Source organism: Anabrus simplex, chromosome 2 (genome assembly GCF_040414725.1).
Source record: "Anabrus simplex isolate iqAnaSimp1 chromosome 2, ASM4041472v1, whole genome shotgun sequence".
Classification (NCBI taxonomy): domain Eukaryota; kingdom Metazoa; phylum Arthropoda; class Insecta; order Orthoptera; family Tettigoniidae; genus Anabrus; species Anabrus simplex.
The window spans coordinates 62,883,499-62,898,424 of NC_090266.1; the positions used below are offsets into that span (position 1 = coordinate 62,883,499).

The window sequence follows — 14,926 nt, forward strand, 5'->3', positions numbered from 1 at the left end:
AAGGAAGTATTATCGAGGACTTACAAAAGGCAGAAGTATTCAGTCAGCAGTATGTAAAGAGATGTAGATATAAGGAAAGTGTCTGGATGGAGCGAGTTACAAAACTGGGGAACTACTGACATTTACTTATGATAATAAAGTTATTTACAAATTTGTAATATAGAAACGTAGCTGGGATTGATAAGATTTCTCGGAATATACTAAAGGCAGTGGGTTGGGATATAGCTCGGTATCTGAAACATTATTTAATTACTGTTTGTATGAATGAGCTATCCTAAATCAGTGGAGAGCTCCAGTGTATAAGGGAATGTATAACATCAAACGCAGAAAGCCGTATTTGTGATTCCAGTTCGTTATTCATATCATCTATGTATAGAAGAAGACATAAAGGTTCAATACTGCCTTACGGAAACCCCCTCTTTAATCATTGCAGGATCAGATAATGTTTTACCTACTCTCATTCTATGAGTTCTGTTTTCTACGAAGTTAGCCACCCATTAATCACTCTTTTGTCTGGTCCAATAGCCCGTATTTTCGTCAGCAGTCTCCCATGAAACCCTATGAAAAGCCTTGGGTAGGTCAATACCAGTTCAGTCCATTTGACATCCTGATTCTAAAATATCTGCTATATCTTACTGGAATCCCACATGTTGAGCCTCACTGGAATAACCTTCCTAAACCCGAACTGCTTTGTAACGGTTTATGTTTATCACCCTTTTCTTTGTATACAGGTTTGCCATGATTTAACATCGTACTGAATATCTAACCACAAATCTGAGATTATAGTGGATAAATTGTAAATATGCCTACATTTTTGATCAGCGTATACGTAATATGGCATTAACCACCACCAAACGTTTTATGGAAGTAGTATGTTTTACAGTTACTTTATTTACAGCTAAGTTTTATATATCTTTATTGATATTGTTACATGATTTACAGTTACTAAAGTACCATACAATTGACAAACTTAAGTTAACGTTCCATTATTTACCTTAAACTCTAACTCAAAATGAGGACCTTCAACCTCTGTACAGGGATAACATCGACGTAGGTGATTCTGCCGCATCATTTCAAGATCCCTGGCGTGTTTCGAATCACTTCCCACGCGACTAAAAAATTAGCTTTGAGTTATTTAACTATAAATGATGTGAAGACTAACTGTAAATAAATATACGTAAAAATAAGCTGTAAATAATCCGGCAAATGGTAATAGTGATGGATGTGTAAAAGCTCATATCTCCTTACGCTGGTTTCTCAGACAGTATCATGACTGTTGTGTTGTGTATAGCAATGGCATGTTTTCTAGTACATTAATTTTTTTAAACATCTTACAATCTAGTAAACTAAATTATAGATGTAGATTCAATGAGACTATTTTGCAGTATGTATGTTTTATATTGCAGGTTTTGTCAGTTACTGTCTTCCTCATATGCAGCTGTAGCACTGACACGTACAGTTTATCATTCCGCTTAGGCAAGACTTAGTTCTGCTTATAAACCTTCATTAACAGCACTACCGCGAATGTAAGGGACTGCCTGGCCGAGGCGGTAAAGGCGTGCTTGGTTCACCCGGAAGGACGTGGGTTCGATTCCACAGTCAGGAAGTCGAACAATTTAAGAAAAAAAGTTTAGCATTTTCGGAGGTGCACATGGCCCTGAGCTTCACTCAGCCTACACAAAACATTGTGTACCAGGTTAATTCCTGGGGACAAAGGCGGCCGGGCGTATAGCTTACCAGTCTATCCCACCAAGTACCGAGGTTACGGATAGTGGAAGCATTTACCTTCCACCCCTACCAGAGCCTTCATGGTCTGTACGGAGATGACTGGCTTTTTTTATACCACAAATGTAAGTTATTCATTTGGTTGTAAGTATAGTGAATGCAATAATGTAGTTGAGTATCATCAGTATTCTAATATTTACTTGTTTCTAATTATTGGATTTGTATCTGTCAGAAACATAATAAATAAATAAATAAATAAATAAATAAATAAATGGGCCGACGACCTTAAATGTTAGGCCCCTTTAAACAACAAGCATCATCAATAAATAAATAAATAAATAAATAAATAAATAGTTTCTCGATCGCAAACTGTTCACCAGAGCTTACCCTATTTACTGTTCAATTGTTGCAGCTTTCTAGTGAAATATTCTGTATACCGCACTTCAGCTTCGTGTTAAATATTAAACTATAGGAGCTGCATGTCTACAAGAAGAAAACTGTTAATCTTGTGGTAGATATATTCTACCTGTTAAATACAGTAAATCAGCATGGGGAAATGTTGCAATAATATTTCCTGCCTAAGACTGGGGACACTTTTCACATGGCTGGTCCCCAGACAAAGAAACTTTGCAACACAATTGTGGTATAGATGTATGTCACCATCAGACATTTCATGCCGAAAAAAAAGGCACAAATAGGTGACCGCTAGAGCAACGCCTGCAAAGCTACGCCCCTTGAGAGATGTGGAAGCCATTGTTACTCAACCTACGTTAGAACAATATGAGGAGCTACCTGACGGTGAGTGTTGAGTGCCCAGAATAATTGCCTATATGATTAGTCGCGCTGACTACGCGCTGCCTCGTAATATGCAGGCCCTCAGTTGAGCAGCGGTCGCTTGGCAGGCCAAGGGCTATCAAGGCTATAGCGCCATGATGTTCTTCTGAAAGCCGGAGTTGGGTAATAACCGATTCACGAAGTGCTGCCTTTTGAAGACCATCCTAAGTGAGCTGAGCGACCCTAACCGTATGGCCAACTCGCTCAGTAACAAAAAAAGAAAGTAGTTGGTGGGGCGTAAAGCCAATTACATTACTATGAGATGTGTCACACTCGTAAGGAATGCTAAGTTCCTGACGGGTCTTCGGCTGATTCTCACTAATTTCTCGCCCTTAAATGACAGGGCCATGTAAAAAAATAACTTACTATTTCCCGGAGGCTGATGATGACAAATTTGTCCAACCAGTTTGATTTGAGGTATAATGCCTCATTAGTTTTCAACCAACATATCCTGTACCAATGAACAGATATGAATACGAACACTTTTTTGGAATAGCCTAAGCCCCTCCCGCAAGGTGCTACAGTTTTTTTGAGCCTTGGCCTACCAGCGACCGCTGCTCAGCCGGAAGGCCTGCAGATTGCGAGGTGTCATTATTCTTGGCTCTCTGGACCGGGACCGCCATCTTACCGTCAGATAGCTCCTCAATTCTAATCACGTAGGCTGAGTGGACCTTGAACCAGCCCTCAGATCCAGGTAAAAATCCCTGACTTGGCCGGGAATCGAACCCAGGGCCGCCAGGTAAGAGGTGGGCACGCTACCCCTACAGCGCGGGGCCGGCTTTGTTTGGAATGACAGAACAATTTCTTGCAGTTATTTTGATTTCCCAGCTTGCCGAGTGATTTAAACTAACTGAGAAGCTTTCACCGACGCTAGGATAGAAGGCTAGAACTGTGATGTTTGCAAACGTGGCCTTAATTAAGGTACAGTCCAGACATTTGATTGGTGTGAAAATAGGGAATCGTAGAAAACCACATTCAGGGCTGCAGGCAGTGAGGTTCAAGCAGGGAGCACACTGCTTCCGTTCCGTTCAGTTCAGTTGACCTTGGAGATTTGCTTCACGTGTAAACAAATGTCCAGCCGCCTACTGCTTCAGTTCCGCACGCTTCAGCATTTCTCCCCCACCATCCGCTCAGTCGAGCTTGCCCTCACAAGCAAAGTTGACGGAAGACGGAAGGTAGACCAACGTGCGAGCGTCTAGTGAAGTGTGTTATTTGAGTAAAATGAGTGCGATCAACGAAGAACTGCTGATTGAAGTCGTAAAAAGACATCCTATTCTTTACGACCAGAGTGACAACAGCTATCATGATATGGCAAAAACAAGGAATGCGTGGGAGATGATCAGCCAGGTCGTAAATTTTCCAGGTATGTTTGTTATTTCCTTTGATAACAAGATATTTCTAGGGGTATACGCTATTGTGCTAAATAATAATAGTAGTAATACTACGACAGACAAAAGCTTTTATTAACTTATGTTTTACTGTGAAGATAATTGAAATACATATTAACACAAAACAAATATAAATTGCAGTTCCATTACACATTGGAAAATCACACAAATTTAGCCATCGTGTGTGTGATTATTTCTCATTTAACACTGAAACAATATCAGTTGACGCCGCGATTGAATGCTCTGTCTTGCCATGGTACTCTTCCTTGAGGAGAAACAAAGTAATCTGCAATTTTTTCCCTAATTTCAAATGCTCTCCTCACGTTATTACCACCAATCCTTGATAAATTTTCAATTGCTAAAGGCACTTCGTTGTTCTCCAGTTCACCTAACTGCCAGGAACAAGAATCATTCCTGAGGTAGTTATGCAAGACAGTTGTGGCCATAACAATTATTTCGAGATGCTCAGGGGAAATGTTGAATTTTTTCAAATAAATTCTGAATTTCTTCGTAAGTATTCCAAATGCATTTTCGCTCACCCGCCTAGCGCGACTGTGCCTGTAGTTGTAAACTTGCTTTCTTTCATCGTTTGCCAGCTGAGTACCAGGAAATGGTCGCATAACATTTTGTAACAATGGAAAAGCTTCATCACCAACAATAACATGGGGCAACAGAGCATTCATTCCTGGCAATGGTTTCTCCCCTGGTAAATCTAGAGTTTCGTTTATCAGTCTTCTTCCTAAGTTGGAAGCCCGAAAAATGCCACCATCACTGTTTCTCCCATAGGCTCCTACATCAACTGTAATGAACCTATATTCTGCATCCACTAAAGCTAGTAACACAATGCTAAATTGCTTTTTGTAATTAAAAAATAAGGAGCCTGTGTTCGGCGGCTTCTCAAATACTACATGCTTGCCGTCGATCGCACCAATGCAATTTGGATATTGCCATAAAGATGCATACCCTTCCTCAATATTTTGCCAGTGTTCTTTTGTTGGTACTGGCATGAAGTCCTCTGTTAAGGTATCCCAGATAACTCTGCAGGTCTCATATACGATTTTCCGAACTGTTGACTCGCCCAGTCTGTAGCTGAATGAAATGCTGGCAAAGGAATCTCCGTAACCAAGAAACCTGTAATTAAGATATAAACGTGTGCCCTTAAGCTCAAAAGTTCGAACTCAATGTTGGCCTATTGCTAACAATCCGACACTTACAATATATACTTTTCTTTTTTATTTCAGCTGTCGAGTGCAAGAAAAAATGGAATTCTTTGCGAGACAATTATAGAAAACATATAAAAAAGCAGAAGACAACAAGTGGTCAGGCTGCAACAAGTATGAAACTGTGGAAGCATCAAGAATCTATGAGTTTTCTCATCCCCTTTTTCTCTGAGAGACCTCAGCAATCGAACATGCCGGCTGAAACCCAGGAAACAGAGGAAGAAGAGGAATCGGTAGACGCTGAAGCATCACAGATAGTTTCAAGTGAATCGACGAAAAGTGACAGTGAGGCAGCAACTCCGTCCACGGCTTCTGTGCGTAGAAAGAGGTCGAATACCTCTGTAGCTGATGTGCTGGACAATTTTTTAAATGTAAAATATTCAAAATTAGACAGAAAGCCCGCGGATTCCTTAAAAAAGTATTTTGAAGCCGTGGAAGAAACTGTTAGATCGTTCAATCCTCTTTTACAGATTGAATTTAAATCCAGAGTTAATGCTCTTCTAACAGAATTTGAGCTAAAAAATTTGACTGCCCCCACAGACGACACACTGGTTTGAATTATCATTGATCTTTGTTATTATTATTATTATTATTATTATTATTATTATTATTATTATTATTATTATTATGCTATTCTTCTTACATGTAATCTTAAATAAAATGTGAAAGGAAATATTACTTACTTCATTGTTACTGCTAGTCGTTCACCAGGTGATATTGGTTTTCTGAAATTTGATTCCATTTTTTGGAGGGGCAGGTCACTTAACAACTCAAAAAACTTCAGGCTTGACATTCTGAAATATTTAAAGAATTTGTCCTCATCACGTAGCAAGTCTGGGAGGAGAAGGTTATATTCACCACACTGTTCCCTTTTCAAATTTATTTCATGTATCCAAAATCTTCTTTCTTTTCTCTCTTCTTCTTCGCAGGCTAATGCAATAGCTATAATTTCTCCGTCTTCGGACGAAGAGCTCGACATTGCTACACACGCTGTTACAAGCTGGGTTCACTGACTGGATAGAGACGGAAGCTATGTGCGGCAGACGAACTGATACGAACGGATACGAGGGAAACCGAACTGAACTGAACCGAGCGGAGCGGATGCAGTGTGCTCCCTGCTTCAAGCTTACAGCTAACTGATGGCTCTTCGCAGGCAAAATATAAATTTCTCAGTGTGGTATGTGGGTTCGCTGGGTGTGGTGAAAGTGCCAGTGATATAACGTAACATCGTGGAACAGGTGATTTCTCTCCCAGGTGTCGGTCTGCCATTGCACGTTTCTCCTCCATTACCTCTGGCATCAAAACATGGACCACTTAGTAGCGAGAATCTACCGAACCCGTCAGGAACTTAGCATTCCTTCTGACCGGGACACTCAAAGCATTTCAAGATGGTTGTAATAATGGTGATTCACTAACTAAATCGCTTCTCAAATCTCAGCAGATATAATAATAATAATAATAATAATAATAATAATAATAATAATAATAATAAATACCGAGCTCGATAGCTGCAGTCGCTTAAGTGCGGCCACTATCCAGCATTCGGGAGATAGTGGGTTCGAAACTCACTGTCGGCAGCCCTGAAGATGTTTTTCCGTAGTTTCCCAATTTTACACCAGGCAAATGCTGGAGCTGTACCTCATTTAAGGCCACGGCTGCTTCCTTCCCACTCCTAGGCCTTTCCTGTCCCATCGTCGCCCATCTCGGTGCAACGTAAATCAACTTGTAAATAATAATAAAAGCAAACCAAAGCCACCTCTGTACAGGCCATGAAGGCCCTTGGAGGAGTGGAAGGTAAAGGCTTCCACCATTGTTAACCTCGGCACGTGATGGGGTAGAGTGGTTAGCTCTACGCCCGGCTGCCTTTGCCCCCAGGAATTAACCTGGTACTCATTTTTGGTTTAGGCTGAGTGAACCTCAGGGCCATGTGCACCTCCGGAAGTGGAAATCTCGTTTCTTAAATTTTACGACTTCCTGACGGGGATTCGATTTCACGTCCTTCCGGGCGAACCGAGCACGCCTTTACCGCCTCGGCCAGGCAGCCCCTTTTATATAATAATAATAATAATAATAATAATAATAATAATAATAATAATAATAATAATAATAATAATAATAATGCCTGCCACGTGCTGAAGGGTTCGATTCCCTTTCAGGCTTTGGAAGGGGTTTGAAGGGTTGTTTGTCATCCACTCAGCTTACGGGATTACAATTAAGGAGCTGTCTGATGATGAGATAGCGGTCCCGGTCTAGAAAGCCAAGAATAACGGCCGAGAGGATTCGTCGTGCCGACCACAGGCCTTCGGGCAGAACAGCGGCCGCTTGGTAGGCCATGGCCCTTGGGAGCTTTTGCGCTATGAGGTTTGGTCTGTAATACTAATACTAATACTAATACTAATAATAATAATAATAATAATAATAATAATAATAATAATAATAATAATAATAATAATAATAATTTTAGGTGCGGGTTTCTGTAGCCATATCCTAGTTCGTGAACCATGAGCAACGGTTGCGTGGCCTAATCCTCAGAGTCGGGGTACTAGTTACTATGGAATATGAGTGGGCATCTCGGACAGATTCTGAGTCGTGGTCTTCCTTGTGCTCTGGCAGCTAGGACTACCCTATCCAACGTTGGTTCTTAAACTGCTGCAGTGAAGAATTCTCACTGGGAGTCCGACTCCATGACTAAATGGTTAGCGTGCTGGCCTTTGGTCACAGGGGTCTCGGGTTCGATTCCCGGCAGGGTCGGGAATTTTAACCATCATTAGTTAATTTCGCTGATATACATTACAAGTTCGTCAACTTTAGAACCCCAACACTTGAAAGGCGTCGCACCAAGTGTACGACGTGCACTCGCAGCTTGTTGTGAGTAATGGTTGAGATTTAGATAATCATGTACTACGTGCTCGAGAATGAAACAGGAATAAACATGTGACGGCGAAGGGGTTAAGGAATTTCCATTCCTTTATTTATATTCTGAACTCCTTGTCCTTGAAAGTAACGAAAACAGGAATGTGACATGCAAGCAAAACATTTGTTTAGTCTCAGTTAGTGATGATAGCCACTTAATGTCTCTTTGCTGCAAACACACACAGAGAATGGAGTAATATCTTTTTTTCCTTGCAGACTTCGCCCCATGTGAAGAAAAGAACATTTCAGCGATGTCCTAAAGACTCGCACTTTGATGTAATTGTAATTCAAATTTTACTAATTACTTGTTGAAAAGGTCCGCCACTCTGGTGTAGTGGTTTGTGTATTTAGCTGTCTCCCCCCGGAGGCCCGGGTTGGATTCTCGGCTCTGCCACAAAAGTTGAAAAGTGATACGAGGGCTAGAACCGGCTTCACTCAGCCTCGGGAGGTCAACTGAGTAGAGGGGTGTTCGATTCCCTCCTCAGCCATTCTCGAAGTGGTTTTCCGCGGTTTCCCACTTCTCCAACAGGCAAATGCCGGGATGGTACCTAACTGAAGGCCACGACCGCTTCCTTCTCTCTTCCTTGTCTATCCCTTCCAATCTTTCCATCCCTCTGCATGGTAGGTGAGGCCGCCTGAGCGAGGCACTGGGACTCACGCTCATGCTCCAGGACACAGCCGTAGAGGTGGTAGAGGTGGGATCCCTCACCGAGTCCGATGGAGAAACCAACCCCGGAAGGTAAATAGATAAAATTAAATGGCGTGTAGCTTTTAGTGCCAGGAGATCCCAGGACGGGTTCGGCTCGCCAGGTGCAGGTCTTTTGATTTGACTCCCGTAGGCGACCTGCGCGTCGTGATGAGGATGAAATGATGATGAAGACAATACATACACCCAGTCCCCGTGCCAGGGAAATTAGCCAATGATGGTTGAAATTCCCGACCCTGCCGGGAATCTAACCCGGGACCCCTGTGACCAAAGGCCAGCACGCTAACCATTTAGCCATGGAGCCGGACGGTAAATATATTAAGAAAGGAAAGAGGAAAGAATGAAAGACTTGTTGAAAAAGTAATTAGTAATTGTAATCGAGTAAAATATTTCTCAAGTGACTGTGATTTAGTTACTTTTATTTTAACCGAGCAAGTGGTTTGCGGTTTGAGTCACGTAGCTATCAACTTGAATTCGGGAGATGGTGGGTTCGAACACCACTGTCGGAAGCCCTGAAGATGGTTTTCCGTGGTTTTCTATGTTCACACCAGGAAAATGCTGGGGCTGTACCTTAATTAAGGCCATGGTAGCTTCCTCCTCACTCCTAGTCCTTACCTATTCTATCGTCGCCATAAAACCTATCTGTGTTGGTGCGACGTAAATCAGATTGTTAAATACGGTATCCTTTTATTTTGTACTATTCCCATCACTGCTTGTAGTAGATTTTACTTATTGTTTCGCACCATATGACCGAAGTATTGAAGTTTTGTCCCGTGATGATATTGAAAAATGCAGGTTATTTGTTCATCCCGTGGCACATACAGCCACAGATACCGACACAAATAGGTATTATGGCGACGATGGGCTGGGAAAGGTCTAGGAGTAGGAAGGAAGCGGCCGTACGCTTAATTAAAGTACAGCCCCAGCATTTGCCTGGTGTGGAGATAGTAAACCAAGGGAAACGCTGTTCCAGGCTGCCGACAGTGGGGTTCGAATCCACTATCTCCCGGAAGCAAGCTCACAGCTGCGCGCCCCTAACCGCACGGCCAACTCGCCCGGTTGAATGTATTATCTGATACCCTTCTAAGTTTGAGTTCGGCTCCTTGGATGGGTGGTCAGAGTATTGGTCTTCGGTTCATAGGACCCCATGTTCAATTCCCGGCTGGGTGTGAGGTCTATTGTCACAAATACCGGAGACTGCGAACCTGAGATCCGTAAGCGCTTTGCGATTGCGAGAAATTCAACAGCAAAACTTACTCGTATCGGGAAGGACACCTCCATCACTTCCAAGACAAAGCTCACCCTCATTCGAACTCTTATCTTCCCTCTCGCGACCTATGCAGCAGAAACTTGGATGATGAAGATGGCGGATCGCTGCAAGATTGATGCTCTAGAAATGTGGTGCTATAGGAGATTACTGCGAATACCATGGATAGCACACCATACTAATGAATCGATCCTGCAACAGCTCGGCATCAGAAGAAGACTGTTGACCCTTATCGACCAAAAACTACTCAGATCTTTTGGTCACATTGCCAGAAGACAGGAGGCAATGGAAATAGTTATCACCGAGGGTAAAGTCGACGGCCGAAAACATAGAGGACGTGCACCGTTACGATGGACGGACCAGATCAAGAGCTTGACCAGGATGAGCTTACAGCAAGCAAGTCACCATGCCCAAAGCAGAGACTCCTGGAGGCAGATCACCAAAATGATTGTCGCGTGATGCCACTACACCCTTACGAATGGTTTAACTCAAAGAAGATAAACAACACATTATACTACTAACCACCATAAAAACATGCAGTAACATCCCTCCACATAGTGTTGTTGTCAGAAAAGGCACCTGGTCGTAAAACTGGGCTTAATCCACATATAGTGATGACCCGAAGTAAGGCCAGGAAGAGGAAGTAGAAAACACATTCTATGTTTAAGAGTCTACATTTTTCCGTTTTCGGATACAGTATTTCACGACGGATAGAAAGTGCTGCAGTAGAAGAGACATATTGTGTATTAGAGCCCTGCATTGTCGCGTTTCGCTCGAGCGTGAGCGAAGGATCAGTTTGTTGGCTAGTACGCCGCCAGATGTAGTGACTGTGCGAGGCTTTTTCGCCCGCCAGCGAGCTAAGAGCGAGTGATGCTCGTGACGAACAAGCAATAGTTACTTACTCAACAAGGAACGGGAAACTAAAGAGGTAATGAAGGATAAACTTGTAATTCACGATTACAGTTTAAGGAAGCCAGTAAGCTTCAAAAGTGGTGTCTGGGAAATGTTTACTATTGCAGTTAATCATGATGGTAAGCAGGTACACTATGTATCCTGTAAACAGTGTTCTTCACTGTGAACATATAAGGCTACAATACCACATCAAAGGTCACACGTTATAGGGACGTAATATAAATTCAATAATTTTACCATTGAGGTCATACGTCTGGAAAGTACGTGTGGACAGAATACACAGTACTGTACCACATGCTGTTAAAAACTGCTTACGCAGAAATGTGTAAAGATGTGCACTTCTGATTTACTTCGGCTCCTTTCACACGATCCACTTGCTTTCCACGCTACGCCACTCCACTCCACTTCTCAGACACTCTGTTTTCCTTTGCTGTCCACTTCTGGCAACTTGCCGGCAACTTGTAGTCTCCATCACATCTTTTGCATCTCAGTGTGATTTTGGACCATGGACGCTAACGTTATCCTTGGGATTTATATTCTTACGAAAAGAAGATTGAGGCGAAAGAAGCGTACTGGGGTTCATTGGATATCCATTGAATTCATATCACCTAGAACGAGGAGCCTATCGTTTTCTTCTAGATGAACGCACCAGTGATCCAAAAATGTTCTTTAATTACTTTCGTATGAGTGGGAATTCCTTTGATGATTTGTTGTCAATCCTTGAAGCAAGTTTACAGTGTCAGGACACCAACATGAGAAAATGTATTCCACCGACATTTTGAGACAAAAACTTCGAACTTGTGACGCACACAATGTTGACCGTCTGAACGACTGATTTAGTGGGGCTACCAGTATAGCCTTGCTACCTATACCTAACTTCTGTAAATAAAACACTGATAGTTCCGTCCGGCTCCATGGCTAACTGGTTAGCGTGCTGGCCTTTGGTCACAGGGGTCACGGGTTCGATTCCAGGCAGGGTCGGAGAATTTAACGATCATTGGATACTTTCTCTGGCACGGGGGCTGGGTGTATGTGCCGTCTTCATCACCATTTAATCCTCATCACGACGCGCAGGTCGCCTACGGGAGTCAAATCGAAAGACCTGCACCTGGCGAGCCGAACATGTCCTCAGACACTCCCGGCACTAAAAGCCATCCGCCATTTCATTTTCATTACTGATAGTTCTCACGAATAAGAAAATGTTACTATTTAATTCAATTGAAAGCAATTCATTTGAAATAAAGACTGCTAAAAACCTTGATTAATTATTTTTTCAATGACCTATGTTATTATAATATTGAATAAATAGTTAACATATAACACATACAATATTATTGTACTTACCAACTTCTCGCTTTTTGGAGTCGTCCAGTTCGGCATAATATGGAATCACTTCTTGGGAAACCTCATTCCACATTTGAAGTTTTTTAAATTTTATTTGAATAGTCTGTCGTTCGCAAATCCCACAGGCAAGGACGATTTTGTATTTCTATTATTAACTTTACAGCATCTATGAATGGAATCGACATTTTGAAACAAAAACTTCGAACTTGTGGCGCACACAATGTTGACCGTCCGAACGAACTAATCTTATTTAGTGAGCTTCCGGTCGCCAAGAGTGGAAGACACTTCAGGCCAGTTGACAGCAGCCTGCTGTTGACGAGAGTGGACGGAAGTTGCGCCACACGAAGTGTCTCGTGTGAATGCTACAGGCCCCTTTATACACCGCTGGTGGATTGGATTGGAGCGGCGTGGAAAGTAGTGGATCGTGTGAAAGGAGCCTAGTGTCTGTCGGGTTGTGTCTTTCGTGTGATGTCCCATGAACTAGTAAATATTGGCGCATAGTATGGTAGAGTAAATGTGGATGATCTTCTACCCCCTTCTAAAACCATCTCGCATAACAAAAAGGCCACTGAAATAAGTGCGAAGATGCTCATTAGGTTGATTCTAAATGGACAATGGACAATGAAAAGCCTTGTCTTAGCGACAGTCTGTATCAGAGAGGAAATCAAAGACAAGCTCATCAACTTGGTAATCGATCCTGAACTTACACGATATTTGTTTTTCGTCCGATCGAGGATTAAATATCTTGAAGGCCCTTGAACCTTACCTAGTGTGAGCAAATTATTATTAATTTTTGTTGCAATTTGTTTTACGTCGCGCCGACACAGATAGATCTCACGGCAACGATGGGAGACGAAAGGGCTAGGAGTGGGAAGGAAACGGCCGTGGCCTTAATTAAGATACAGCCCCAGTATTTGCCTGGTGTCAAAAAAGGGAAACCACGAAAAGCCATCCTCCAGCCTGCCGACAGTGGGGTTCGAACTCACTATCTCGTGAATACAAGCTCAGAGCAGGGCGACCCTAAGTGCAAGGCCAACTTGTTCGGTCAAAGTACTTATAAAAGTGCATTTATTCTATATCAGTGGTACTTTCTACCCACAAGACATAATTTAATATACGTTCGGTCTAGTATACAAGAATAAAAACACATAGCATACGTATTTAAACAATTGCAACCGAGCTCGATAGCTGCAGTCGCTTAAGTGCGGCCAGTATCCAGTAATCGGGAGATAGTGGGTTCGAGCCCCACTGTCGGCAGCCCTGAAGATGGTTTTCCGTGGTTTCCCATTTTCACACCAGGCAAATGCCGGGGCTGTACCATAATTAAGGCCACGGCCGCTTCCTTCCACTTCCTAGGCCTTTCCTATCCCATCGTCGCCATAAGACCTATCTGTGTCGGTGCGACGTAAAGGAAATAGTAAAAAAAAAAAACAACAATTGCAACGGCAAGCAAAATATAAGAAATTGAATTAAATAAACAGAAGGAGCACAATTAACTATTTAACTTCGTTGTCCACAGTTCTAGTTCATGTATATATTTTATCGGAATATATTATTTAAAATTATAATTATATGTAATATTGTTTACAAGATAAAAATTACCCGTTTAATTTTCATTGATTCAGTGTCTGTAATACGAAGATGGCACCAAGTATAAATTATAAGTAACAGAAAGACAAATGAGGACAAACCTAATTGTTATGGCATTACTGTATCGCTTTCTAATAAAAATTCAAATGATTGCCTGTTGTTTACTGCGAATGTCCTAGCGAGCATAGTTCGCTCGTCAACACACTGTAGTTGCAAGTGCTCTCCGCTCGGGGGAAACTCGCTCGAGTCCAGGACCTTCGAACGAATACGAGCGATGAAAAGCATACGTTGCAGTGCTGTAAGGTGTAGCTGATATGAAATGTTTTAAGTTGCTTGAACTGTCTGTTAAATTAAGTGGATACAACGAAGAAATCTATATGTATAAAATAACTTGTTCTGACTGACTGACTGACTGATTCATCATCGCCGAGCCAAAACTACTGGACATAAAGAAATGAAATTTTGGGGATACATTCATATTAATATGTAGGTGCTCGCTAAGGGAGGATTTTTGGATATTCCTTCGCTAGGGGGTGAAAAGGGGGGGGGTGAATATTTAAAATGACGATATCTATATCTCAAAAACTTAAAAGTTTACAGGTGTAAAATTTGGTATTTAGAATCTCCTTTAAAAATAAAGAAATATATACTTTTTGTTTTCGGAAAATCCCATTCAGTGGGGGTGAAAATGGGGGAAAAGGGATTGAACTCCTTTTATGAGGAGACATATCTCAAAAATTGAAGTGTTACAGACATGAACATTGAAGATTGGAATCTCCTTTGAAAATAAAGAAACACGTATTTTTGTGTTTTTGGATAATCCGATGAATAGGGGGTGAACAGGAGTGACAAACGGGGTGAATTTAAAAAAAAGACTATATCTGCAAATTATATCAGACACGTAGCATATTACAGATCTGAAAACTGGTATTTGGAATTTCCATTAAAGGTAAAGAAACAATATTTTTCCGGAAAATCCACTTCAGGGGAACTGAAGAAGTGCCTTTTAAAATTACCATATATACAG

The 14,926-nt window shown here is 41.9% G+C and overlaps 2 protein-coding genes across 3 annotated transcripts in view; one reads left to right on the plus strand and one right to left on the minus strand.

The window, feature by feature from the left end:
* LOC136863862 (putative ferric-chelate reductase 1 homolog) overlaps positions 1–14,926 on the plus strand; it is a 526,743-nt gene that overhangs the window by 150,301 nt on the left and 361,516 nt on the right. The window lies entirely within an intron of this gene.
* The window catches only part of LOC137498437 (uncharacterized), an 81,689-nt gene continuing 70,928 nt past the window's right edge, over positions 4,166–14,926 (minus strand). The window contains exons 2-3 of the mRNA XM_068225938.1: positions 5,851–6,148; positions 4,166–5,078 (exon numbers count right to left, since the gene is read on the minus strand). Of these exons, the coding sequence (XP_068082039.1) occupies positions 4,166–5,078; positions 5,851–6,148 (1,211 nt within the window). The remainder of the gene's footprint in view (positions 5,079–5,850; positions 6,149–14,926) is intronic.